The sequence below is a fragment of the Eptesicus fuscus genome, chromosome 19 (genome assembly GCF_027574615.1).
Source record: "Eptesicus fuscus isolate TK198812 chromosome 19, DD_ASM_mEF_20220401, whole genome shotgun sequence".
Taxonomy (NCBI): domain Eukaryota; kingdom Metazoa; phylum Chordata; class Mammalia; order Chiroptera; family Vespertilionidae; genus Eptesicus; species Eptesicus fuscus.
The window spans coordinates 42325471-42351512 of NC_072491.1; the positions used below are offsets into that span (position 1 = coordinate 42325471).

Below are 26042 nucleotides of genomic sequence, written 5' to 3' on the forward strand. Positions count from 1 at the left end.
TTTATTGATTTTAGAAAGGAAAGCAGAGGGAGAGATATAAACATCAATGATGAGAGAGAATCATTGATCACTGCCTCCCGCATGCCCCTTCCCACTGGGGATCAAGCTAGAAACCTTGCCAAGACTGATTGGCGACCCATCTCCCAGTTCATAGATCAACGCTCAACCACCCAGCCACACAGGCCGGGCTCTCTGCCTTACATTTTTCTTCTTTTCCTTCTGTTGGAGCACCCCCATTGGTGACATCTCTCAGCACTAGTGAGTTACTACCTAGACGAGAAAGAGTGCGCACAATTCAATCCTTTGGCTCACACAGGAAACACGTTTGTGTAAGTTGACCACAAATGAGAACCACTTCATGCACGTGAAAGCCGCAGGATTTGCTTGCTGTCTGCTTCTCCAAAAACTGAATAACTACAGTTAGCCTTCACTAAAGAAAACCAGCCCATAAAATGTATCCCGCAAATATTATTCTCACAATTAAGAGACTACAGAATATGAAGGCAAGAGAGCTATTTTGGGACCGCTGTTAGATTCAGTGACTTTCGGCTAAGGTGACTCTGCCATTGCCTTCACAATTCTTCATGTGGTTTTGAGTTTAAGAGGCCAGCCTAGCCTGCCCAGGTGAAAAATACAGTAATTTCTTTACTAATTTAATTACAAGTTTTATAGTTTTAAAATTTTGAGTAAGAAATAATACCTTGTAGTAATCTTTAACAAATATAGAAATGAAATTCTGACTTCATAGTGTAACTGTAGGTGGAACTTTTTCTTAGAAGACAAAATTAATAAATGTATTCTCAGAAGTAAAATATAATCATTGACTACTATCTTCTAAATGCTCTTTGTCACATATACACATAAAAGATATCGGGTGCTATACGGAAGTTAGATACAGAGGGTTGGTGATGGGATTATGTAGATCCACACTGGTGAGGGAAGGCTTTATTTCAGTTTAATACCTAGAATATAATAGGCATCAGAAGTCTAAAGAAATGGAACCTTATTCATGTCACAATTATTTATTCAATGCTTCTGCCCTTGGGAGGTTTGCAAACACACGCAAGGGACACAGACTCATACATTGATAGTTAGAGAGAATATGTTAAAGGCCTTATTAAGGTTATGCCCAGGCTGCTACTGAAATATATCATAAATCCCTGTCATTTCAAATTACAAGCTTGTTTTATTACAACATAAACAAAGTTAGCTTTACTGTATGGTTAAGAATACTTGAAATTGTTAAGAGCTTATGTTAAGTGTTAACTTAGCATTGTGACTTATCACATTTACAGTGGTAAAGTCCCATCTTTGGGAACATGTAGTATGTGATTTCAGCCCCTTCAATGGGATAAATCTTGGTTCAATTACAATTTAAAACCTGACACTCGATTCTCTTTTCTATGTTGAATCCTCTTAATGGCATCATTTATTATCTACTGGAAATCAATTTAGGAAATCAAGTTAGTCCACTAAGCACTTCAGGTAAGGTGATTTCATGCAACATTCCAAGATTATCACAGGAAATTGCTTTCGTATGCCATAAAGCAGAAGCCAGGAGCCGAGCTGGCCTGCTGAAGGAGCTTACAGCTTTGCGGCTCCGCCCCCGGCCTCTCTTGAGTCACTCAGTTACAGTTAACTTGGGGTTATCACTCGCAGATTGAAAGCCTGGCAGCCCTCACACAGCCCGGGCTTGTGGAGGCCTTGGATGTGTGTCTCTAAGTCAATGATGAGGGTATCGGAACCGATCCTGGACATGGATATGGCAAATTACAGTGAAGTTTTGGACCCAACGTATACAACCTTGGAGTTTGAAACCATGCAGATTCTGTATAATTCAAATGGTGAGTTCTCATCTGCTTATAAATACCTATTTTTAAGTAAGTATAGTGGGAGAAGTCAGAGTGAGCTTCCCAGGGTGGTAGCCCCAGGCTTTACTGCGGGATACATTGGGAATCACATTTTAAAGCCACACATCTGAGCTTCTGGACTTCATCACAAATTTTAAATTAATAATGCTCTGGCCATTTTATGTCTGAGATAGAAAAAGCCTAGTTATGCTTAAGAAAGTAACCTCAGAATTCTGTCATGGCCCAGTTAGGTAAAAAGAGTTATTTTGTTTACTGTAAATCACAGTAATAAGTAACATTGGCAGATTGGCTGTAAAGTATATTTTCTAGGCAACATTTAAATGACAAATGGGACAGAGTTTCTATAGAACACTGGACAGTTTTCCTGGTTGCCCCCTACTTCATTATTCCAGTTCCCATTGCTGCCAGTGAGAAACTGCATTGAAAATTACTACCAAGTTTTTGTAATGCACACAAATATGAAAGGAAATAAAGGTTTATATTATAACCCCACTTGACAAGCTAATGTTTAGCCTCAAAGCTCTTGGTATGTATCTACTGTAACATTTTAACTTTAAATAAGACATGAGTTGTTTAGGGTTCAGATCTTTTTATAATATAGTTCACCATTGACTTTAAATTTATTTTTTAAGTAAAAATATTGTCTAAGATCAGTTATAATGGATAGAACTCCTAAAATCTAGTAATTATGTGTAGTTTGGAAAATGTGTGTGTACGTGTGTGTGTGTGTGTGTGTGTGTGTGTGTGTGTGTGTTCAGAATTGAGAATGTAACATACTCAGATCATCTTAATTTTCTTCTATGTTGTATTATTGGTAGAATAAGTATTACAAATTGTCAGAAGATGAATTCTGAAATTTTAGCACAAAGAGAGTTAAAATGAATCAATAGTGCAAATCTTAGAAAGTCACTGTTTGGGTTCCTTATATTTAGATTTGATGAGAAATATTTAACAGAGTATTATTTATTTCAGTAGAATCATGATTTTTAAAAAAGACTATAGATTGCTAATAGTAGGGATAGGCATACCATAAGTATTTACTAAAATAATTGATTTTTCAAAATGGTTTTGGTCTTATTTTCTTCTAATAATATTGTTAATAACATGAGTAAAACATTAAACTTAAAGCAATTGAATTTTTTCATATAATCATAGAATGCTCTCAATTCTAAAATACTTCTAGCTGCCTATTTCTAGTATCTATTTTGTTTATGTTACCAAAAGAAAAATTCCTACATTTGAGTACTATAAGTCACATGGTTAACCTTAAGCATATTCTTATTATTTTTTTCACTTGATGAAATTATACATGACTAGAGGCCCGGTGCATGAAATTTGTGCATGGGTGGGGTCCCTAGGCCTGGCTGGTGATCAGGATCAATCAGGTTCCCCACCTCCCCGCCTCCCTACCTCCCCTCCTCCCCCCCTTCCCTCGTCACCATGTCCGCTGTCACCCACCCCCAGCTCCCTGTCCCAGCCAGGGGGCCTAGCCAGGGGGAGGGACCAGGAGGTTGGCCAGCAGGCCCTATCGGTGCTTGGCGTCTGTAGGCTGGGGGTAGCTCCTGCATTGAGCATCTGCCCTGGTGGTCAGTGCGCATCACAGCGACTGGTCATTCTGGTTGTTCCATCGGTCTCTTAGGCTTTTATATATATATAGATAATATCTGTCTACTCAGAAGTATTAGTAAATAGAATATATATGTTGTTACAGAATGTACTTGGGACATGACAACCATTCATTTTATCTTTGGTTATTTTGGAGCTATAAGAATTAATTGTTATTATGTTAATATTATATAATTATATAAATTAAAATATTACCTTATATATTCAGTATCTTTTAAGTACATACAGATTTTTTAAGCCCTTTGTAGTGGTTTTTTTAAAAAAATATTTTTTGTTGATATTTAGAGAGAGAGGAAGGGAGAGAGAGAGGAAGAGAGAAACATAGATTGGCTGCCTCCTGTACACACCCTCCCAGGATTGAGCCCACAACCCATGCATGTGTCCTGACCTGGGACAATGCCCAACTAACTGAGCCACACAGACCAGGGCGAGTACATACAGATTTTTAAAGATGTAGTCAACAACATTAACTCATTTAAATACTTAAGTAAAATTATCTGTGGATTTTTAAAGCCTGTTTCTTCATAACTATATAGTAGATCCCACTTTATGCCAAGCACAGTTCTTAGAGCTGGAAGACAGCAAAGGTGGATGAGACAGATTAAATGCTCTGCCATCACAAAGTTTGTATTCTATAGATAGAGATGGATAATAAATGGGAAGACCATTGCAGAATATAATTTAAGATAATAAATCAGTTATTATTATTATTTTTTAAATAATCGGTGTTCTAGGTTCTACTTGAAGGGAAGATGGGAAGTGACTCTGGGAGGTTCAGAGAATATTTCACAGAAAATGAGAGAGTAGAACAGAAACTGGAAAACCAGTTGGAAGATATTTTTTATGAAGAACTTTCCTTCCAGGCAGAAGGAATAGCAAGTTTAAAGGCCCTGAGATTAAAAAAAAAAAAAAAGACTTCAAGGAGAAAAAAGGCCACCTTGCTGGTGGACGGTGAACAGGGTGAAAAATAGATAGTACTAGATGATGGAATGGGAGAGGTGGGAAGGGGCTCTATCCATGGAGCTTCAGAAGCCACCGTGTTACTTACCTGTGTAAGGGTTGGATGCAGAAGGCTGGTAAGATGTGGCTTTCTTATACCAGGAGCACTGTGGGGCTTTGGAGTAATGAACAGTAGGGAGCAAGGATGAAAGGAGAGAACTTGGACAGGAGGCTATTGCAATGACCCAGGGGGAAGATTATGGTGAATTGGATAAGGCTGGCCATTGTAAAAAGGAGAAAAGTTATGGGTTCTCTATGTATTTTAAAAATGGACTTTACTATTGGATTGGGTATGAGTGATAAGGAGAGAATCCATTGAAGACTCGTAGGTTATTGGCCTTGGGTTCTGGATGGTACTATAGACCTGTATGGAAGACTGAAGGAAGAACATGTTCTAGAAGGAAAATCAAGGGGTTCTGTTTTTATACATTAATTTAAAATTCCTCTTAAATTGCAAAGTGAAGTTGTTAAATAGGTATTTGGGCATTTCAGACTGATGCCTGTGGAAGACACAGGGGTTGGAGATAAAATTTGGGGCTGTTAATCATACAGATAATATGTAATGTTGTGGGACTAGATAAGCTGCCCTTGAGAAAGAGTGTGGTTGGGGGACTGAGCCCTGTAGTGTCCCAACGGCTAATAGTCAGAGGGGAGAATGGATGAAGACTGGCGGAAGCGGCCCGTGGTCAAAGGAAGCTGTGTGTGGGGCCTCCAAGAAACCAAGGAGTGGACTGTTTCAAGCCTCTGAATATTTAGTTGGGTGATTTAACTAGAAAGACTCAGTACTGACTTATTTATTTTAGAACTGTGGTTCCCCCACACAATGGATATTATAACTTATTTATTCAAAACTGGTTTTCCAGTTTCTGTTCTACTCGCTCTTATTTATTCAACTTATTTATTCAAACTCTACTCCACCCCCCTTTTTTTTTTTTTGAACAGATAGTTCTGCCCCGGAGACGACAAGTATGAATACCGCAGACAACGGGGTCAACTGTCTGTGTGCCATATGTGGGGACAGAGCCACAGGGAAGCACTACGGAGCGTCCAGCTGTGACGGGTGCAAGGGCTTCTTCAGACGCAGCATTCGCAAGAGCCACGTGTATTCGTGCAGGTACCTGAAACGCTCCCCTTAGGAAAGGCATCTGTAGAGGTGTTTCGAAAGGCATGCAAGAAGGGGACAACTCAGAGCTTTTCTATTTCTGTATCCCTGAGAGCACACTCTGTAAGCTGCTTTAAGAATGAGGATGTTTGGGTGTGTAAGCAGGCCGCGTATTCACCAAGGTGGTTCTCTTTTATAAACCATCCAGTTATACAAAATATATCAAAAATGCCACATACTTATCACTCAACTTAGACCAATATAGTTGGAGCCCAGTGGACACCTCCCCGAAGGCTTTCTCTTTCTCCCCTCTCTCCCAGAGGGGACTGTTGTCGGAAGTTTCTGTCTTTTCCTGGTATTCCTTTATTGTTTTACCACACGTTCATACACCAATAGGCATATTTAAATCTGCATTTCAATGGTTTCACAATTTACATCCTTTTTGAAGTATTGGTGTTCTTTTAACCATCATTATATCTTGAGTCTTTTCAAACAAAATTATAAGAGTACAGATGATTTTGGTAGCTTTTTTTTAAAAAAGCTTTTTAAAGTTAATGGATGAATTTATATTTTCAGTTCTAAAATTTTAAATCTATTTCTCATGCCACAGTTTTGCCATTGAATTTAACATTTTATCTAAAACTGTATTGTACGTGTCCCACATTTCTAATGGGCTGGCTTTTCTGTTTTAATGTCTAGTCAATGTCATAGCACAATCGAGGGTTAGATATGTCACAGTGAGTGTTGAGAATGACAGTTCTCGAGTGCAGATTGTGCCTGGGAAGAAGTTAATTCTTTCCCAGCATTATGTCATTTGATTTCTAAAGGTGTAGAAAAGTTAATACATAACTCTCCGAATATTTAACTAGTATTTTCTAGTAATTTTTCCAGGAAACCTTAGTATGTAAAAAAAAAAAAAAAAGTAAATCATTCACTTTAACAGCTTTTTGGTAAACAAAAAAAATAATATTTAGATAGATCTTGTTTTTATAAACAGCAAAACTCCAAAGATAAAGTGTAGACCAAGTAGATTTCCAAAATCATCAACAAAAATAAATACAAAATAACAGGTAAACAGTACTTTTTTGAGTCATTTGTTCTGTTAAAGGTGAAATCCATAGATATGAAAAATAACAATCTAAATAACAAAATCCATCAAAAACTTTTAAGAATCAGAGTCTATCAGCAGCATAAAGGGCTTTCAAGATTTCCATGCTTCCTATCTGAAAAAAGTAGGAAAGGAGTGTTACCATAGCAACTTTAGGAAATTCAGAAACGATTCCACCAACATGTAGAGTTGACTCACACCTTCCCATCATGAGTATTGCTACCACCTTGGCCTTCTTTACATATTTTGCTCTTAGGCAAGTGCTACAATTCTCCATTTGGAAAATTATTATATTGATACAAGTTTAGGATCATAAATGTGTTTTTTTTAAACACATTTTGCTGGTTTTTAAATTTATCCATTCTCTTAGATTTACTAATTTCATTTCCACTCTAACTCTTCCATCACACTGAAGTTGGACTTGCCCTTCCAAGCACTTTAAATTACTGTCTCAATACTTCTCACATTGAGTTATTTATTATGGTTGTCTGTAAACTTGTATGTGTACCCTACTAGATTGTAGTTTCCTTGATGGAAGAGATAGATAATATTTCTCTGTTTAATCCCTACACCAGGATCTTATACACAGTAGGTGCTTAATGCATATGTATTCCATTTTGCATGAGTTTAATGTTAATTGAATGTGTTCTCCTGCTGTGGTATTCTGGCCCTCTCTCCTGAGTCTCCTCAGCCATGTATTCTCAAATGAACAATGATTTTTTTCCTCATCCAGAAAGTATGTCTCTCTTCCAGCTCAGTTCATCTATAGTAGGCTTTATACTCATTTCATATTTAGTAGCCCTTCATATTTTTATAAGAAATATTTTATATAGATCACAAAATATGTTATTTTATTCTCATCATTACTAATCAACCACAAGTAATCAGGGATATACATATGGATAATATTAAGCCAGAATTTTAAAGAAATGTTATTGCTTACTATATGTTTAATACTTGTCCCAAAGTCTTTAAAGTACATTCACATAACATCCTTTACAGCAAGCCCTCCCTATCTTACAATTGTAAATTAACTTGGAGGGTGGGTATTCAGTTACATTGCCAAATCCTATCAAGAATGGTGGATGTGGGAATCAAGCTTCAGGTCTAATTCCAGAAATGGTACTCCTTTTTTTTTTTTAAAGTGTACAATTCAGTCCACAGAGTTGCAATCATCACTACAACCGAGTTAGAACATTTTCATCATCCTATAAAGACCTCTTACCCTTTAGCAGTCACTACCCTTTCCCACCAACTTCCTCCCCACCAATACGAGGCACACACTAGTCTCCTTTCTGTGTCTACACATTTGCCTCTTCTGGACATTTGATATAAGTGAAATTATATACTATGTGGCCTTTTGTGTCTGACTTCTTTGACTTAAAATAGTGTTTTCAAGGTTCAGCCAAGTCCTAGCATGTATCGGAACTCCATTCCTGTTCATTGTTATTTATAATATCCATTGTGTGGGGGAACCACATTCAACTGATGGGCATTAGGGCTGTCCCCACCTTTCAGCTATTAGGATAATGCTGCTATGGACACTTGTGTACAAGTTTGTGTGTGAACATATGGTTTCTTTCTTTTGGGTTGATACCTAGGAGTGGAATTGCTGGATCATATGATAGCTCTATGTTTAGCTTTTTAAAAAACTGCCAAACTTTCTTCCTTAGCAGCTGCAGCATTTTATATTATGACCAGTGATGTGGGAAAGTTCCCATTTTTATGCATCCTCATCAATACTGGTATTGTCTGTTTGTTTTTTTTCCTGATTAGAGCCATTTTAGTGGATGTGAGGTGACATCTAATTGTGCAGAGACTACTCAATGCTGTTCTTACCATGTAATTGGGCATCTATTTAGAGCAGTGATGGCGAACCTATGACACGCGTGTCAGCACTGACATGCGTAGCCATTTCTGATGACACGAGGCCGCATGCCGAGGATGAAACATTTGCTGCTCCTGAGGATGAAACATTTGCGACTAGAGTCTTGGAGTTAGTGTTTTCCTCAAAGTGACTGAGTTATGCTCAGTTTTTTGGCGAAGTTTGACACACCAAGCTCAAAAGGTTGCCCAACACTGATTTAGAGTAAACTTTAATTGGATGTGAAACACATTTAAAATGAGGTGAAGAATATTTGCAATGAGAAAAGCATGAAAGTGCAGAGGAATGAAGTTCTGATATAGACTCCATCACACCGAAAACCTTTAGCAGCAGGCAATTGAGATTTATATGTCAAAGATGTTTACACTAGGCTTGGCTTTCATGACTCATGATAGAAATGACCATGCGCACTGTCATTCAGTTTTATTTTATTCTAAAGCCTACATGGGAGGTGAGGCTTGTATTCCCATGTATGTGCTGATCATGGTTTTATGTTAGAAATGACAGCAGGAGGAAAGCTACAAATGTTCACAATCTGGAAAACTCAGTTTATTGTTCTTTTTTGTTTGTTTTGTTGTGTTTTTGAATCATATATGAGCATTCAGTTAATTGCTCTTATACATTCTTCCTATTGGGCCAAATTTGGGCATACTTATTTAAAGTCTATTTGTCTGTTTCTTTGCTTCTTTCTATAAATAATTATCTGAAAAATTAATACATCTTTTTTTTTAATATTATAGGTTCAGTCGGCAATGTGTTGTTGACAAGGACAAAAGAAATCAATGCAGATATTGTCGATTAAGAAAGTGTTTTAGAGCAGGAATGAAGAAAGAAGGTAACATATAACATACTAATGATATTTAACATTATTGATGAAGAGTGTTATACACACATTCTCATTTCATCATAATAACATTTTCACATGAGTTCTGATTTTTCTTAATGAAGAATCTGTGGTTCCTTGAGTTTAAGGATTTACCCAAGGTCACTGACACCCAGTCTTTATCTGATGACTAAATCCAGATGCCATTTTTTTTTTTACTGTTGTGTTACACCTGTCAACAAAACTATTGTGTAAATAACATTCCAACATTCTGTTCAAAAAATAGATGGCCAATATCTATTAATCAGTTGAAATTATAACTGTATTTTTAAGGACATTTTTTACTGTCAATAAGATTGAATACCTTTATTTTATAAACATTAACTGAACAAGGACTGTGCATGCATTCATGTATTTATTTAACAAATATTTATTGAGCACTGCTACTTCCCCTGGGTGCCGAGGTCTCAGTAGTTAACATAATAGAATATTTCTCCCCCTCGTGGAGCTTGAGGAAGAGAGACATAGAATGGAAACTCTATTTTAGTGTGAGCAATTCCGTTTTGAACATATTAACTAATCTGGTTTTATTATCCTACATCCTAAATAAGGTTAATTTAGAAAGGCATTGAACACATTTAAACGTTTGGCAGGGAATAGTCACTATAAGATTTATGCATATCAGTTTTTTCCACACTCCTGTGCCAGTCATATACACAGAGATAGTTTTCAGAACTATTTCACAAACTATTAAGAAATTAATGGAATCAAATCACTATTCTTTAGAAATGTAAGATGTATCAAACCTATCTTGAACATAGCTAGTTTTTTCTTTTGACCCTCAATATTTTAAAGAGACCAAAGTTCCAATAGTTTTGTTCAGGTTGCTAGTCTCAAAAAAGAAGGCAAATGAAAGTTCCCAGAGTTAAAGGAGAGGCACTTTCCTATTTAAAAATGGCTTTCGCCTGCCCTGTCTGGTGTGGCTAAGTTGGTTGGGCATCGTCCTCTGCACCAAAAGGTTATTGGTTCTATTCCAGGTAAGGCACATGCCCAGGTTGCAGGCTCAGTCCCTGGTAGGGGGTGTGTAGGACGCATCAATCCACATCGATGTTTCTTCTCCTTTTCCTTCTCTCTAAAAATCAATAAACTATTTTTAAAAATGGTTTATATCTAGTGGCATATCAGATCGTTTATGGGTTGATTACATACTTTGCCCATCATTTTCATCCATCTCCACTTGCAGATCACCATCCTTTATTTCCTTTAAGAGTTTTACTCTTTTTTATATGAATTATTTTCAAAAATAGTGAAATTATATCATCTATTCACAGAATAATACATTAATATTTTCTAAATAGATTAGGAAGTAACTTTTGGATTTTAGCGTGGTTGTATTTCCCTTATTTACAATGATAGCATCATACCCAGTTTAAGGTGGAAATGTCCATAAACATGGTTTTCTGTTGAAAACTTTAGCAGTAGGAAGGTTACAAATGTCCATGATATATTTTAGCATTTTTTCTAAAGATTGATCATGTAAGTTCAATTCATAAAAGCATAACTTACATTTTTATTTTTATCTCCATAAATGTATTTCATTAGTTTAGGCTGAAAGTCAATGACAATTTCTGCAAGAAAGAAAGAAAGAAAGAAAGAAAGAAAGAAAGAAAGAAAGAAAGAAAGAAAGAAAGAAAGAAAGAAAGAAAGAAAGAAAGGAAAGAAGGGGAGAAGGATAAGCTACCAGTAAATAAGATTTTAAAATAAAATATTATTGATTTAGTCCAACTTAAAACCTACTCACTCTTAAAGGCAAAACGTTCAGTATTTTCTCTTACAAATTAATGAGTTAATAGTTACTGGTACGTTTTGGATAGATAGTAGATTTGAGCATAGAAATTCGTGAATTTTTAAAATACAAAGTTGTTTATTATAATTATAATTTTAGAAAGAGAGGAAGGGAGAGAGATAAAGAGATAGAAACATCAATGAGAGAGAAACATGGGGATTGAGCCCTCAACTCGGGCATGTGCCCAGACCAGGAATCGAACTGGTGACCTCTTGGGTCTTGAGTGGACACTCAACCACTGAGTCACATTGGCTGGGCAGAAATTAGTGAGTTTTTTAAATAAAAAAATAACTACATTAAAAACTATGATAGTTCACTGTTTTATCCTTCCAGCAGAACAGGGAAGAGCATTAACTTAAATAATTTAGGGGCTATAGGACTTGTTTCCATTCTTTTTGGTTAAGAGAGATCATTTTACCTCCTAAGTTTTGAAATCCAACTTTAACATGTGACCTATGTTATTCTTTATGTGACAAATACACAAGTCAGCCCCCCTCTTATTCATCCTTATTAGTTTTAGGAAATTTTATTAAGAATTTTAGTTTTTAATAAGAAATTTGGGGATACACATTTTTCTTTCTTCCTCTACTAAAAAAAGGTCAATCTATAATAGGGGGATTTCTTCACCTTCCCAAATGCTGCATTTCCAACCTCAGTCTTCTCAGGAGAGACGTCCTGTCCTACCTGCTGTGCCTTTGGCTTGATTCACGTTTATAAACTTTTCCAAGAACATTGTTTCCTAAGAGATCATAAGATTGCAATCTTAAGATCACCATAACTAAACTAAATTTTCTTTCCATTTTTGCTCATGGCTTAGAAGAATAAGAAAATGGAGGTTTCAACTTGACTCATATCTCTGATAGTGAATACACTCTTATCTTTGACCTGGTCAAACTCATGGGCAATACTCTTCCTCCAGTTACCTCATGGTTTTATTAACTCTAAGAGTTTGGAAAACCATCTTATTGAAATACAGCATGCCTGAACTGGCTGACCTGACACTTTCTAACATGCATGCCATCATGAAATCCCAACAGGCAATATTTTTTGAGCTCAAGTGACAAGCCTGGCTCTGTCTGTCTTTAAAAGTGACACAGAATGAGAAGTGTTTTCAATCACACTTCTCTACATCCCCAGGTCTTTTAGAAGCAACCCTTCTCACTTTCCGTACTTTACTTTGTGACACGTAGTGAACAGAAGCGACCAGTAGACATTGTGATTTTTCTCCCCTAGCTGTGCAAAATGAACGTGATCGAATCAGCACCCGAAGAAGCACTTTCGATGGCACCAACATCCCCTCCATTAACACGCTGGCACAGGCAGAAATGCGGTCTCGCCAGGTACCCACCACGCACCAGCACCCTGCCCTGCTTCTAGAATCAAATGCACCCGCACCCCGCCCTGCTTCTAGAATCAAATGCACCCGCACCCCGCCCTGCTTATAGAATCAACTGGCTGTTTAGGTGTAATGCTGAAATAATCTAACTTTTTTCAAATGTGCTCATTACTAACCTAAATCACATTTATGCAAATTAAGGAGTTTTACTTTGAAAATATTGGTCGGACTGTTGACTGCACTGTGATGTTTTCTGGACCAGTTCCTATTTACGAATGGGACGATGAAATGTATTTCAGTGGAAGGTTGTAAAATAACACATTTGTTTACAAAGTTCATTTGAAATACTTAATGTGTGGCACAGGGCTCTGGGGGGAGTATCTCGTTTTGTTGGTTGAATGTGTAAAATCAGTTACCACAGCTTTTGGGGAGTTTGGTTGAGACAGATCATCAGAGCTTCCTTCCTTACAAACAGTTTCTAGACTCAAGAACTCACCTTGGCACCTGCTTCGGAAATAGGTGTTTAAGGGAAGAGCCAGATTTTGAAAAGTGCAGGAGAAAGTTGAAGTTTCTAGTGTGAGAACATCAGTTCTGAAGTTTGACATAGGATATTCGTTATCTACATAAGTAACAGTGGCTTAAGAATCAAATGGGGTGAGGGCATGAGTGAGGGGGTGAGGGGGCTTTGGGGCAATAAGGACACATATGTAATACCTTAATCAATAAAGAAACACAATTTTAAAAAGAATCAAATAAACCCTTTCAGTGGGTTTATTTTAGCATTGCTCCTATTAGAAAGGTTAGTGATATTTTTTCTATTATAAAGCAAATTATGAAATAGCTAACTATTAATCCAGCTCTATAATGAGTCAGTGCAACTACTTTCATTTTTGATAACACAAGGGTAATATGATGAGGTTAACCTCACCGTTATCATCATCATTGCCTGCAGATTACCTGATGGTCATATAAAGCGCTTAGAGAATGGCTTAGGGGGAGGTGTGAGGAAGGACACACTACAGAAAGACACGTACACACGCATTCAGAAAGTCAGAAAAGTTCATAAGAACTTTCAGAAAGTCATTTCTTCAGCAGAAGGGCATGTTGACACCACTTACATTTTTATAGAGTTCAAAATTATATATAGTTGTAAAAATGATCATTAGGTTAAGCTTGTTAATGTTGCTAAGTCAAAGGTTGGTTTCTTGATTTTATTTCTATGGGTTTCTATTTAGTGCAGAACATAAATCTTCTTGTTAAACTTTATCCACTGTAAATATTTTCAACAAATTAAGGATGGATTTTTCTTAATGGAAATATCACTTTTTAATGAAAAAGGAAACCACAGAGCATATTTCATGTAAATACTCTGTTATTTCTTTGTATAGTCATTTTAGATTATGGCACTCCCCAAAAGTTGGGTAAATTTTTCTACAATTGTGTCCATTAAAAGGAGATAGTGTTCCCACAGTATGTGCTCTGCAGGGAATGTTTTCAATTAAACTTGTACTGAAAGGTATTTCAGTTCTCAATTGAAAAATATTTAGCATATTTCAAGAAACTGCGACAATGATAGTGCCACTTCAATGGCATTCACTTATTGCAATCATCGAAAAAAGAGGTTATTGGTTATGTCTTGTTTTAAATGAGAAGTTAACATAATGTTCTTGTTCATGCTAGATGTCAGCCTCAAGCCCTGGTGTGAGCACAGACATAAATGTGAAGAAAATTGCAAACATTGGTGATGTCTGTGAATCTATGAAACAGCAGCTCTTGGTCTTGGTTGAATGGGCAAAATATATCCCTGCCTTCTGCGAGTTACCGCTGGATGATCAGGTAGAAGTTAAAGAAATTCTGAATGCTTAAAAAAAACCACAACTGTTTTTTTGAACTTTGCCCAGTTTTTTGTGTTCTTTTAATTATGTTTATAATAGATTTACCATATTTGACAAAGGTGAAATTATCTCATGAGAAAAAGATTGGTTTTCTTATCCATTCACCTCCTTGTTCTATTGGAGGCACAGCTGTTTAACTCCTATTTTAGGTCTTACATATTTATTGATTTGATAAAGTTGAGCAAGACAGTTATCCCTTCTTGGAGTGTAAAAAGCTTAAGTGAGCCCAGCTGGTGTGGCTCAGTGGTTGAAAGTCGAACCAAGAACTAAGAGGTCCCTGGTTTGATTCCCCATCAGCATGCCCGGGTTGCTGGCTTGATCCCCAGTAGAGGGCATGCAAGAGGTAACCAATGGATGTTTCTCTTGCATTGATGTGTCTATCTTTCTATCCCTCCCCCTTTCTCTCTCTAAAAAATAAAAAAAATCTATTAAAAACATATATATTTTTTAAAAACTTGAGACAGATAGCAAGTAACTGCCATTGTGAGACAAAGAATTGCAGAGCAATTGCCTGGGAGGTAAATGGTGCGCTATTGTGTCTGGGTGCTTACTGAAGGAACCTGTGAAATTTCTCAGAAATTCCAGGCCACTCCTAGAGGAAACCATACAGGTGTATTGGTGTCTTTGTGGGCACATTATACAATTAACATATAAAATTTTGCTTTGTATATTGACAATTTTATTCTAGCATTACTATATAAAAATTATATGTCTAGCAAAAAAATCTGTAGAATCATGTTCTGAAATCTACAGAGAAATAGAGAAAATTCTCTATATAATGATTTTTCCTAATACATATATTGTCATGCTTTGTCATACATACATTAAGATATTTTAATTATTAGCTAAAAGCTTTAGTTTCTTAATTAGTCTATGAAGATTAGATTATTAGTTTCAGATTCATTTTGAACTCTTCCATCTAAGCAGTATATAATATCTTGTAGATGCAAATAATTTGAAAATTTCCAATTCCTGCACATTGACTAAACCAGGATATGTAGTTTATTCCGTGTATGTCTTACATTCTCTGACCAGTGTTCTTTATTACGGACACACAAAAACAAAAAAAGGGAAAGGTGCAATTGTTTAAAATTCAAAGGACAAAATATTTATACAACCAGAAAAAAAGTAATCATAGGGAGTTTAGTTACATTTCTAGGAGAACATTCCACTTGGTGAACAAAAAAAAAATCTTGTGAAATCTGAAATCATTCTCAAAATGTTCTGTAGCTGCCTTCCTGTTATGAGTCATGGTTATTGACATATCATAAAGATAGCCTGGCTCAGAAGGTTGTTTCACAGTGAATAATGCTAAATTGCTAAAACCTCCTTGTCTCACCCCAAGCCATATAAGTAGGGTTATGTTATTTATCAGTTTTATATGTTCACTATCACTCCTCTTTAAAAGTTGCTGACTTATATATGAAGATAGTGATTTAAAAACTGGGAAATTGAATTCCAGTAACCTGTCAAAAAACAGTTTTTCTTTATGAGCTCAGACTTTAATATTAACAATATAGCATTAATAGCCATGGCTTGCCAGTGTCTATTGTGGATAAGACACTGGGGAATTAGCTTTCAGTTGCATTATACATTAGATTCTTTTACTTAATGCTCTCAGGAGCTCTGTGTCATACGTTTTATAATCTCCACTTAACAGTTTTCAAAACTGAACTCTGCATCAATTCACTCAGTAAATTCACCCAAAAACATATATTAGGACTAGTGTTCATTTTTAGGAACTGTGAGCATTCAGATTGCATCATTTTTCTCATAAAGTTTACCTTCTATTTGGGAGAGACAGACAATAAAAGATATATAGATTATGAGTAAGTTGATTCTAGGTGGGGATAAATCCTATAAAATGAAATGGGATGAATTGTTGGATAATGACTGGGGGTCAAGTGGTAACAGATACTTTAAATTGGGAATCAGAGAAGATTTTTCCTGAGTCCCAGGCGATAAGAAGCCAAGGTCAAGGAGAAAGATAGCATTCTGGGTACAGAAAGGGTATGTTCGAAGACCCTGAAGCAAGCAGAGATGTTGCAAGGTGCATGGGGGACAAAGCATTGAGCTATAACCTGTGAGGCCTTGGTCAAGCAGTTTGGATGTTATTCTAAGGAAAATAAGAAACCAGTGAGGAGTTTTCAGCAAAGGAGTGATATTAGGTGATTATTATTTTACAACTCTCATCTTGGTAGCTCTGTCAAGAAGGACATAGGATGGAGGAACCAGGAAGGAGGAACTTAGGATGGAGGAACCAGGAAGGAAGCAGGAATGCCTGTTAGGTGCTTGGAGTATATTATGGAGGCCAGGGCAAGAAAGGCAAAGGCTTTGGCCTGGGTGGTGTAGGATTTCCTGGGCCATTAGAGAAGAATCAAACTGAAGTCCTGTTTTTGTCATGAACAAGCAAGTTGGACAAGGATGAAGATGCTGGAGAAGCATTACTTTGCAGTGTTAAATGAGAAACACTTCCTGTTATCTCTATGGTGATACTCAGTAGGCAATGAAGTATATGCATGAAACTCAGTTGAGAGCTTAGTGCAAGGAATTATGGGTTCAGTCTTGAGTGTGTTAGCACTCCGAATCACCATTCTCATTTCACCATGTCACAGGCCCTCACTTCACTCTTGTCTATTCAGTTTATTATGTGTAAGAGATTGCGTTTTACACGTATTTTCTCATGTAGTCCTCGTGTCTAGAATTTGAAATTTTATTCACTATCTCTACTGGGTAGATGAAAACAAATGAGTCCCAAACATAAATGGTTGGTTTACCCAAGATCAAACAGGTAATAAGTGGCCAAGCCAGAATTTGAACACTAATTGGTTTGATTTTACTTCATTCCAGAACACTTAGTTGTTCTGTTGAGTCTTTTTGTTTGTTTGTGTGTTTGCTTACATTGACTTGTTAGTTTTAGACATTTTGAAAAGTTAACTCTATGATATTCTCAAATAGAAAAATAGAAGGCTTACTGATGGCAACTATCTATGAATATTATAGTTTGTTAAATAAATTTTAAAAAGTCTCAGGCTTAAAGAACACTAAGTTAATCCCAGACTCATCTGATACCATCTGTTAATCATCATATTTTATCATTAATTGTTCAACTTGGAATTTTTCATTAAGGTGGCCCTGCTGAGAGCTCATGCAGGGGAGCATTTACTCCTCGGAGCTACAAAGAGATCCATGATATATAAAGATATTTTGCTTTTGGGTAAGTTTTTTGTTTTTTGTTTTAATTTAAGAAAAAATTCTGCACATGCTTACACAGGATCTATTCTGTGTGTCCCGAGCATTCTGAGACACTGACAGATGGTGCTCTCCTTTCACAGACTGGGTTTCATTGATCAGACCCTCACCCGGGTCCTGTTTTTCCTTGCTTTGATGGCAGGGAAGTTCAGAGTGCGTTCAGGGTGTATTAAGATTAAAAGTAAAAGAAAGCTATTGCTCAGTGAACAGACTCTTGAGTCTATTTAAATCATCAGGACAAAGAATTAATGACTTGTGTGACCATCTTAGGGAATCTCAGTGTTGTTTCGCATTCCTCTGTGTCTATTTAGTAATTGTAATATATATAATAGTAATATATGCTGTTGGGTACGTTTTTAATGAGCATGTGTATCTCCTGTGATATCATTGTCCATAATATGTGCAAAATCCCAAGTTAAAAATAATTTGGTGACAGTGTCTGAAAATTTCTGATGATTCAATAACAGTGCCAGAAGTAGGGAGGCGGGTGGAAGGGAAGGTGGGTGGAGAAGATATGACACAAAGGAAAAGCTTTTGTCCTCATTAAATCTCCAATTTCCCACCCTACTTAACTTACTTATCAGATTTCCTATAGAAAGAGTTAAGTTCTCGCTCATGCTTATTAGCTTTACCTTTTCCTGGCTTGTATGAAATGATAACTAAATTGTTTATTCTACTTATGTGATAGATATTTTGTTCCCAAACATGAATAAATTGAATGTAATATAATAATATCTAATATTTATCAAGCACTTATTATGTCATATGCATTGTTCTAAGTACTTTTTGATATGTAGATCACAATAACCCTAAGGGATAGGTACTATTATTTTGAGCCCATTTTTCAGGTGGAGAAAGTTAAGCTGAGGTTTCAAGGTTAGTGAGGGATAGAGCCAGGATTCTAAGCCTCACTATGTGGCTGTAGAGACCATGCTGTCAATTTCTATTAAATGCTCTGTTGCATTTAGAGGACCCTACAGTACCTTTCTCATTATCAATCTGAATAAAATATATCGACTTAGGTTTGTTAAAAAGTGTCTCAATCATAGTCATACCTACATATACCAACCCCACTAAAGGATGGTGTTTTTAATCCACTCTAAACCAGAAAGATTCTGTAGGCTTTGAATTAAGCTGATTAATGAGTAAGACACTGGTAGAAAACTGACATAGCGGAAAGCTAATCATTATACTTTGCTTCTCTCTTGTCAATTATTAGCTTGTTTATTAGCCTGTACTTTAGTGTTATCACCAGTGACTGAGGCTATTAAAATGCATGTGATCATATTATCAATGTTATTGATCCTTTAAGTGTTCTTAAGATTTTCTAACTTAACACTACTGAGAAATGAAGTACTATTATTATTAATGCAAGGGAAGGCCATTTAAAACATTGGTTTGTAAAAATTTAAACAGTATCTGACAATTTGGGGGCAGGATGACTTTATTATTTTTCCCCCCAGGAAACAACTACATTATTCAGCGCAACAGCTGTGAGGTCGAGATCAGCCGTGTGGCCAACCGGGTCCTAGACGAGCTGGTCCGGCCGTTTCAGGAAATCCAGATCGATGACAATGAGTACGCTTGTTTGAAGGCCATTGTATTTTTTGATCCAGGTTTGTTCCCAAAGACCCATTAAAAATAATTATAATGAAAATAAGACGACTTTTTAATATGGGAATATTTGCCGTCGCACGTTGTTAAGATCCAATCTTCAGGCTGCCCTCTCTGTTCCTTCACCAGATGCAAAGGGGCTCAGTGACCCCATGAAGATTAAGAACATGCGGTTCCAAGTACAGTTGAGCCTGGAGGACTATATCAACGACCGGCAGTACGACTCCCGCGGGCGGTTCGGGGAGCTGCTCCTGCTGCTGCCCACGCTGCAGAGCATCACCTGGCAGATGATCGAGCAGATCCAGTTCGTTAAGCTCTTCGGGATGGTGAAGATTGACAACCTACTCCAGGAGATGTTACTGGGTGGTGAGTCTCTTTTACTTGTTAGCATCCCACCTTGTGCTTCCGAGTAAGTTTGGCCCTTTCATTTTCTGTCTGTGACAGAATGAATTCAATTTCTTTTCACATTTAGAAAGTCTGCGATACCCATTGGATGGGGACAAAATACTTGAATGCATCAAAATCCCCATTCTTACTAGCCTCCACCATCTAACTCTTACGGTCCCAATAACCTCGAATTTCAGGTCCTTCAAATGTGGTGAATAGAACTATATTTTCTATTTGTAATAGTCCTTGAAGTACCATTGTATTTTTCTATGCCTTTACTCCTTTAAAAACTCAAAGATATCAGAATTGCAAACTAACCCAAAATATGTGTGTATGCATATATACACACATATATATGTTATATATAATATATAAAAATGAACACTTTGCTTCTGAAATAATTAATTGACACAAGACAATGAGAAGGGAAAAATGAGATTTCATTACTGCAGTAAATGCCAGGAATAGTTAGGAAAGTTAGGAAAGCATTTTGATCTAGATTAAATTTCCTGATAAAATCGCTTTATTTTATTTTTAGTTTTCTGGTGCTTAATGTGTCCCTAATGATGTCTTCCTGAAATAAAAATTGTTTATGCTATTAGGGTGACCCCAAATACTATAAACTTGAGGTAAGTGATTCTTGGAATTGCCTTAACAACAGGCAGCCACCCTAATGATTCCAGGAAACAGCATACAAGGTCCATTATTAATAGACAACATAATATGATACAGCATTCATCTAGCCAGTGTACAGTGAAAGCTGACATTGTCCTTAATACAGCAGTGGTTCTATTAATTTATTTTTGAACTCCCAAAAAGCACTTTGCAAAAATAGCAATATTCAAGTTGTCAATCAAAACATTTGTTCCAGGGTAAACTTGCCATTTCTGATTAAATATCACCAACGCGACCATCTTTTTATCTTCTGTAGGTGCTTCCAGTGACGTCAGCCATCTCCATCATCCGATGCATCCACATTTGTCTCAGGATCCATTAACTGGACAAACCATACTTTTAGGCCCCATGTCAACACTGGTTCATACGGACCAGATCTGTAAGTATGTGGGCTACTTTTCAACCATGCATTGTCTTAAACTTAATTACATGAGAAAAAGAGGAATTAGGGGGAAAGAATCTATTAGTACCCAGAAACTGCAAGATTTGGGTATGTTATCCTCTCCGGGCTCAACTGTGGGAGACTGTGACATTCAGCAAGTCACGTATTCTCCAGGCATGAGTTTGCTCCCTAAAATGGAGATATAGTACCTCAGTCTTTCTACTTCATGGATTTGGGAGCAGAAAAGAATATATGGGCAATCCCAGCTCTGCTGGTCTGCAGGCTTATAGAAATGATGATGCAGGCTGGGGCCATGCACAGAAACCCGAATAATCACTGGAAAATTACGATTACTTGTGACCTTTAAAAAAGTCTGTCATATCATGCTATATGTCAGTTATACCTCAGTTACAAATGAACAAAAATATTTTTCAAAACATTAAGAACCCTTTTAACTCTAAGTTAGAAATATATAGGGAAGTTTGAAAAATAAATATAGGGAAGTTGAAAAACAGAGTAATCCTCATAATTATTTTGTGCACCGTAATGTAAAACATTAGAAACACTGAAAATTAAAGTTTTACTTCTTCGTAAAAAATTTTAAGCATAGTTTAAACAGTATTTTTGCTTCCTCCTCCTCCTGCAACTTGTAAGAGCAAGTGAGGATTTTTATGTGCCTTAATGAATGTTACTCTTTTGACGTCTGGATCAGCTTTTTACCCTTTGCATTTTGTTTTTTCCCCCTCCTTTTATTATTTTTAAAAATTACAGTTTATATTTAATATTACTTTGCATGAGTTCCAAGTGTGCAGCATCGTGGCTGGACAATCATGTACTTTACAAAGTGTTCGCCCTGATATGTTCAGGACCCAGCTGGCACCTACACAGTTATTATAATGTTACTGACTGTATTTCCTGTGCTGATCCTTTGCATTTTCCGTGTCCTGAAATATGTCCGAGAATCCACTGAATGTGAAATTTTTTGCCACTTTCGTTTCCTCTGGGGCATCGTGGTCCTTTCCATCACAACCAGTCACCTCACTTAGGCTGACGGCTGACGAGGGCCCTTCACTACTCCTGGAAGCATAGTTAGGGTCTCAAACAGCAGTCCTGCCCACATTCCCATGGTCAGCTATCTTCCGTAACTCCATCCATGTGCCGTTTGAATTTTGATCCCAGGATTATCACTTTTTGTTTCCTTGCTGCACTTGAATCGTGTTGTGTGTTTTTTTTTAGCCAATTCTTTTTCAAATGTCTATATTTTTGCAAAATGTCCCGTGGATTTATCACTGGGAGACACGGAGGGAACTCAAGTACACGCTCTGTTGTCGGTGTGTGAGTGGGATAAAATATGTGCCAGTATGAATAAAATACGGACAGGATGAAAGACGTGATGCCCTAGCTCACTGATCACAGGACAGCTGTTACGTAGGCGATGATTGGAGACGCGTTAGCAGTGAAGTTCCTGGTTATGCGATACTCACAATTAATTGGGAGTTACCATGCTAACGACACTTGACCATGTTTTTTGCAGCCCTGGTGCCATTAGCTGTGCTGACTGAGATTCGTGCATATCAGAAATGTGCACAGTGAGGGCTCCTTGGGCAAATACTTTGAAACTAAGATAATTATATAAGTACTAGGGATTGTAAGTGGCTACGTTAATCTGATATCATTGCAGATTTAACACAGTTCTATTTCTATAAACTATCCTGGAGATAATAATCCCTATTTGACCAAATATCAAGAATTACCACTGAATTGACAGTAATTATCCCAGATTTACCTGTGATCTCTCGCCTCTGAACACTCAGCCAGCTGGCTCACTGAGCTGCCTTGAGTTACTGTGATGCCATGATCACGCACACCTGTATGACCTGCTGAATTGACAGTAGCCACTCATATCTCGTTATAATGCTCTTTTACCTCAGTGTTCAAGGTAATGTAACAATTCAGTGAGAACCACCCGGCTGCTACCTAGTGGCCTGGAAAGTAGAGGCCACAAAAATGTGTGTTCTCACATCTCCCGTGTAGTATACAAGCATTGGTAGACTTAGGTAATTGTGTCTGAAACAGAAGTTCTTTGAGTATATGACAGAGGCGGAAATGAAATTGTTAGAAAAAATACAATTTTTGGAGATAGTGTGCCACATTTAACCTGCGGGTCCCAGTGTACTTGAAAGCGATTATTTGGGGACCATCCTTGCAAAGCAGATGTTACCATTTTCATGTAACAGGTGGTCAAGAGCCAAGAGAGGCAAGCTCAGTATCACACCAAAATACTCGGAGTTGTGTCTCTCCCAGCTCAGTTATTCATAAACTTAGAACATTAACAACACATTAAGCATTATAGGCATCAGCTGGCGAGAAGGTTGAGCAATTCTGCTGGCGGTTGAATTCTTTACTTTTTAAATGCCAGGTTTCTAATAGTTTGAAAGCATGCTGTTGCCTCTAATATTTTTAGAATCTCATCATCACATTTTTTCATTTTCCCCCCTATTTCAACATAATATTTATAAGACTCATTTAAAGGAAAGCTTTGCTTTGCTTTGCTTTGCTTGTGCTCATTTAGAGTAATTAGTTTTAATCCAAAACAAAACATACACATATGCACAGAAAAACTTAATTTGTGCATATTTTCTTGGTGTTTTAGAGCAGGCCTCTGAAGTTTCAGATCCACCCTAAGTATCCCAAAATAAATGTTGAAAGCAATTTGTTTATTCTTTTGTCAATTAAACTATTTCAAACTGTTGTTCCTAAGTAATTGCTAATCTATAGTTAATAATACCAAAGTTATTATAGTAAAGAAAACGAAGCAAAAATAATCTGTCCTCATATTTGTACAGAATTTTTTTTCAAAAATTTAAGAAACTGTTTTAGAGAAAAAATATCTATAAAGTTTGAAATGCTTCAGTCTGATCATCAAATATTTTCTACACTGTTGAATATATGAAATAATAATAAGTATGATTACTAAAATACTTTTAAGTTTTTAAAAATTATAGAATAGCTCCTAGATTATTTTATAATATGAAAAGAGTTTGCAGTGGAAGGAAACACTGTTCTAAACAGTGAAATAGCTAGGTTTGCTCTTTGCACTGACAGGGGGAATTGACAAACAAGAGCAATTATAATAGAATAATGTTGATGTGACAAAGCCAGGATTTTTCAGATGCCTTTAACTACAACATAGATTTCAAAGCACTTGAAAAGTATCTTATCTTCATTTTAAAATGTCATCTAAGAAGGTTGAGTTAGTGGAAGCCAAATCAAACATATTTTATTTCATGTGCACTTTTATTATAAAACTAGTGGCCTGGTGCACGAAATTCGTGCATGGGGGGGGGGAATGTCCCTCAGCCTGGCCTGCTCCCTCTCCAGTTTGGGACCCCTCGGGGGATGTCCAATTGCCAGGGGATGTCCTTGTGGAATCAGGCCTAAACTGGCAGACATCCTTCTCACAATCTGGGACCACTGGCTTCTAATTGCTCACCTGCCTGCCTGCCCGATTGCCCCTATCCACTCTGCCTGCCAGCCTGCTCGCCCCCAACTGCCCCCCCGCCAACCTGCTTGCCCCCAAATACCCCCCGCTGGCCTGATCACTCCTAAATGCCCTCCCCTGCCAGCCTCATGGCCCCCAACTGCCCTCCCCAGCCAGCCTCATGGCCCCCAACAGCCCTCCCCAGCTGGTCACATGGTCCCCAACTGCCCTCCCTGGCCAGAGGCCCTCCGCGGCCAGGGTAGAATGCTTGCCTCATCACCACGGCGATGAAGCAAGCATTCTGCCAGGCTGCTCATGCTGCCCGCTCTCAGTGGCCACCCCTCCAGGACTGGGGGACTCTGGCAGGGCTGAGAGGGCTGGGCGCCGCCATCTTGTGGCTATGGGTGCCGCCATCTTTGTGGCAGAGTGACGGTCAATTTGCATATTCCCTCTTTATTAGATAGGATTATAACACTTGAGATCTAAGATTTGAAAAAACACTAGCATTCTGTTCATTCTTTTCATTAACTTTTCTGCTGGGTGTGTGGGAGAATCAGATGCTCACAAATGCTATTAAGAAAGGCAGGCCACACCTTAAAAGGACTCTTTAAGGTTTTTAAGAAAGATTTGGTCCAATATAAATCTATTTGGTGAGGTAGGGTAAGGGAGCACCTTTGTGAGCTGATAATCTATAATAATAAAAGGGTAATATGCTAATTAGACTGGACATCATTCCGATGTCCTTCCTGACAAAGCTGGGGCTGGAGGGAAGCCAGCCCGGGTCCCGGGTGCCAGAGGGAAGCCGGTGCCGGCAGCCGGGGGAAGGAAGGCCTACTCTTGCATGAATTTTCGTGCATCAGGCCTGTAGTGTTATATAAACCACTACTTTATGTGTGATCTTTAAAAACACATGAAAAGTAAAATAATGTGTATTGGTGTCAGGCAGGACTTAATGGGATGATGGGTCAGGGTGACTGTTGCCATCACATACAATTCTCTGATTCTTTTTTAGCAACTCCTGAAACCCCACTCCCCTCCCCACCACAAGGCTCTGGACAAGAACAATACAAAATAGCCGCAAACCAAGCTTCAGTCATTTCACACCAGCCTCTCTCCAAACAAAAGCCATTGTAAGGATATGTTTACTTCGGAACAGCACTGCTTCAATGTGAAAATTACCAGTCTTGAAAATCTCAGGATAGTGCTTTTGGCAAACTCTTAGCCAAGGCTTCTTCATGGTGCTGTTGTAAGATGGTAACCTATTTTCTTGTTTTTATACTCATTTTGTTTGTTTTTGCTATTGTCTGAAACCTTCAGTTGCAACCATTGTATATCTGAGTTTCCATACATTTATACCATATGGTTTTCCCAGCTCCCCTAGCTTCAGGCCTTAAGCCATTGAATCTTATGTACCACTTCTATTTGTTGCCTTCATATTAATTTAAATCTGTAAATAATTGCTTTAGGGTGATGTTATGCAGAACTAAGTGTTCTTTATTGACTGATAATATTATTATATCAGAATTCCCAGATGAATATACAATGAACCAAGTTTTTAATTTTAAAATTGCAAATTAGAAAACAGTAAAGCAGTTACTGTAAAATAGGGCATAGTTCTTTGAAGAACAATTCCTCATGGACATCCTGTGGCTAAAAAGTGTCTTTGGTCCACAGTTAAATATGCCTGTTTTCAGTTTAGAAAAATATAAATAGCCATTCCAAGGATGACTGTGTATTCTTTCAGATCTGACTGCATTTGA

General features: G+C 37.4%; 1 protein-coding gene across 2 annotated transcripts; it reads left to right on the top strand.

The window, feature by feature from the left end:
• The first annotated feature begins 1708 nt into the window (after window positions 1-1708).
• Window positions 1709-25416, top strand: HNF4G (hepatocyte nuclear factor 4 gamma). 2 transcript variants are annotated; one of them, XM_054708450.1, is made up of 11 exons: window positions 1709-1844; window positions 3379-3381; window positions 5439-5610; window positions 9332-9426; window positions 12494-12600; window positions 14277-14432; window positions 17621-17708; window positions 19207-19359; window positions 19487-19723; window positions 20676-20798; window positions 25295-25416. In XM_054708450.1, the coding sequence occupies exons 1-11, from the start codon at window positions 1709-1711 to the stop codon at window positions 25414-25416; spliced, it is 1392 nt and encodes a 463-aa protein (XP_054564425.1). The 2 variants fall into 2 exon arrangements, with proteins under 2 accessions (XP_054564425.1, XP_008148542.3); XM_008150320.3 differs by lacking the exon at window positions 3379-3381.
• Window positions 25417-26042: the final 626 nt, after the last annotated feature.

What these genes read in the sequence shown, in the direction of transcription:
- HNF4G (XM_054708450.1), top strand. Translation starts at nt 1,709, where the DNA reads ATGTGTGTCTCTAAGTCAATGATGAGGGTATCGGAACCGATCCTGGAC. An exon ending in TAAAGATATTTTGCTTTTGG is followed by an intron (nt 17,709 to 19,206) that starts GTAAGTTTTTTG and finishes TTTTCCCCCCAG; the next exon opens with GAAACAACTACATTATTCAG. An exon ending in GGTTCATACGGACCAGATCT is followed by an intron (nt 20,799 to 25,294) that starts GTAAGTATGTGG and finishes ATTCTTTTTTAG; the next exon opens with CAACTCCTGAAACCCCACTC.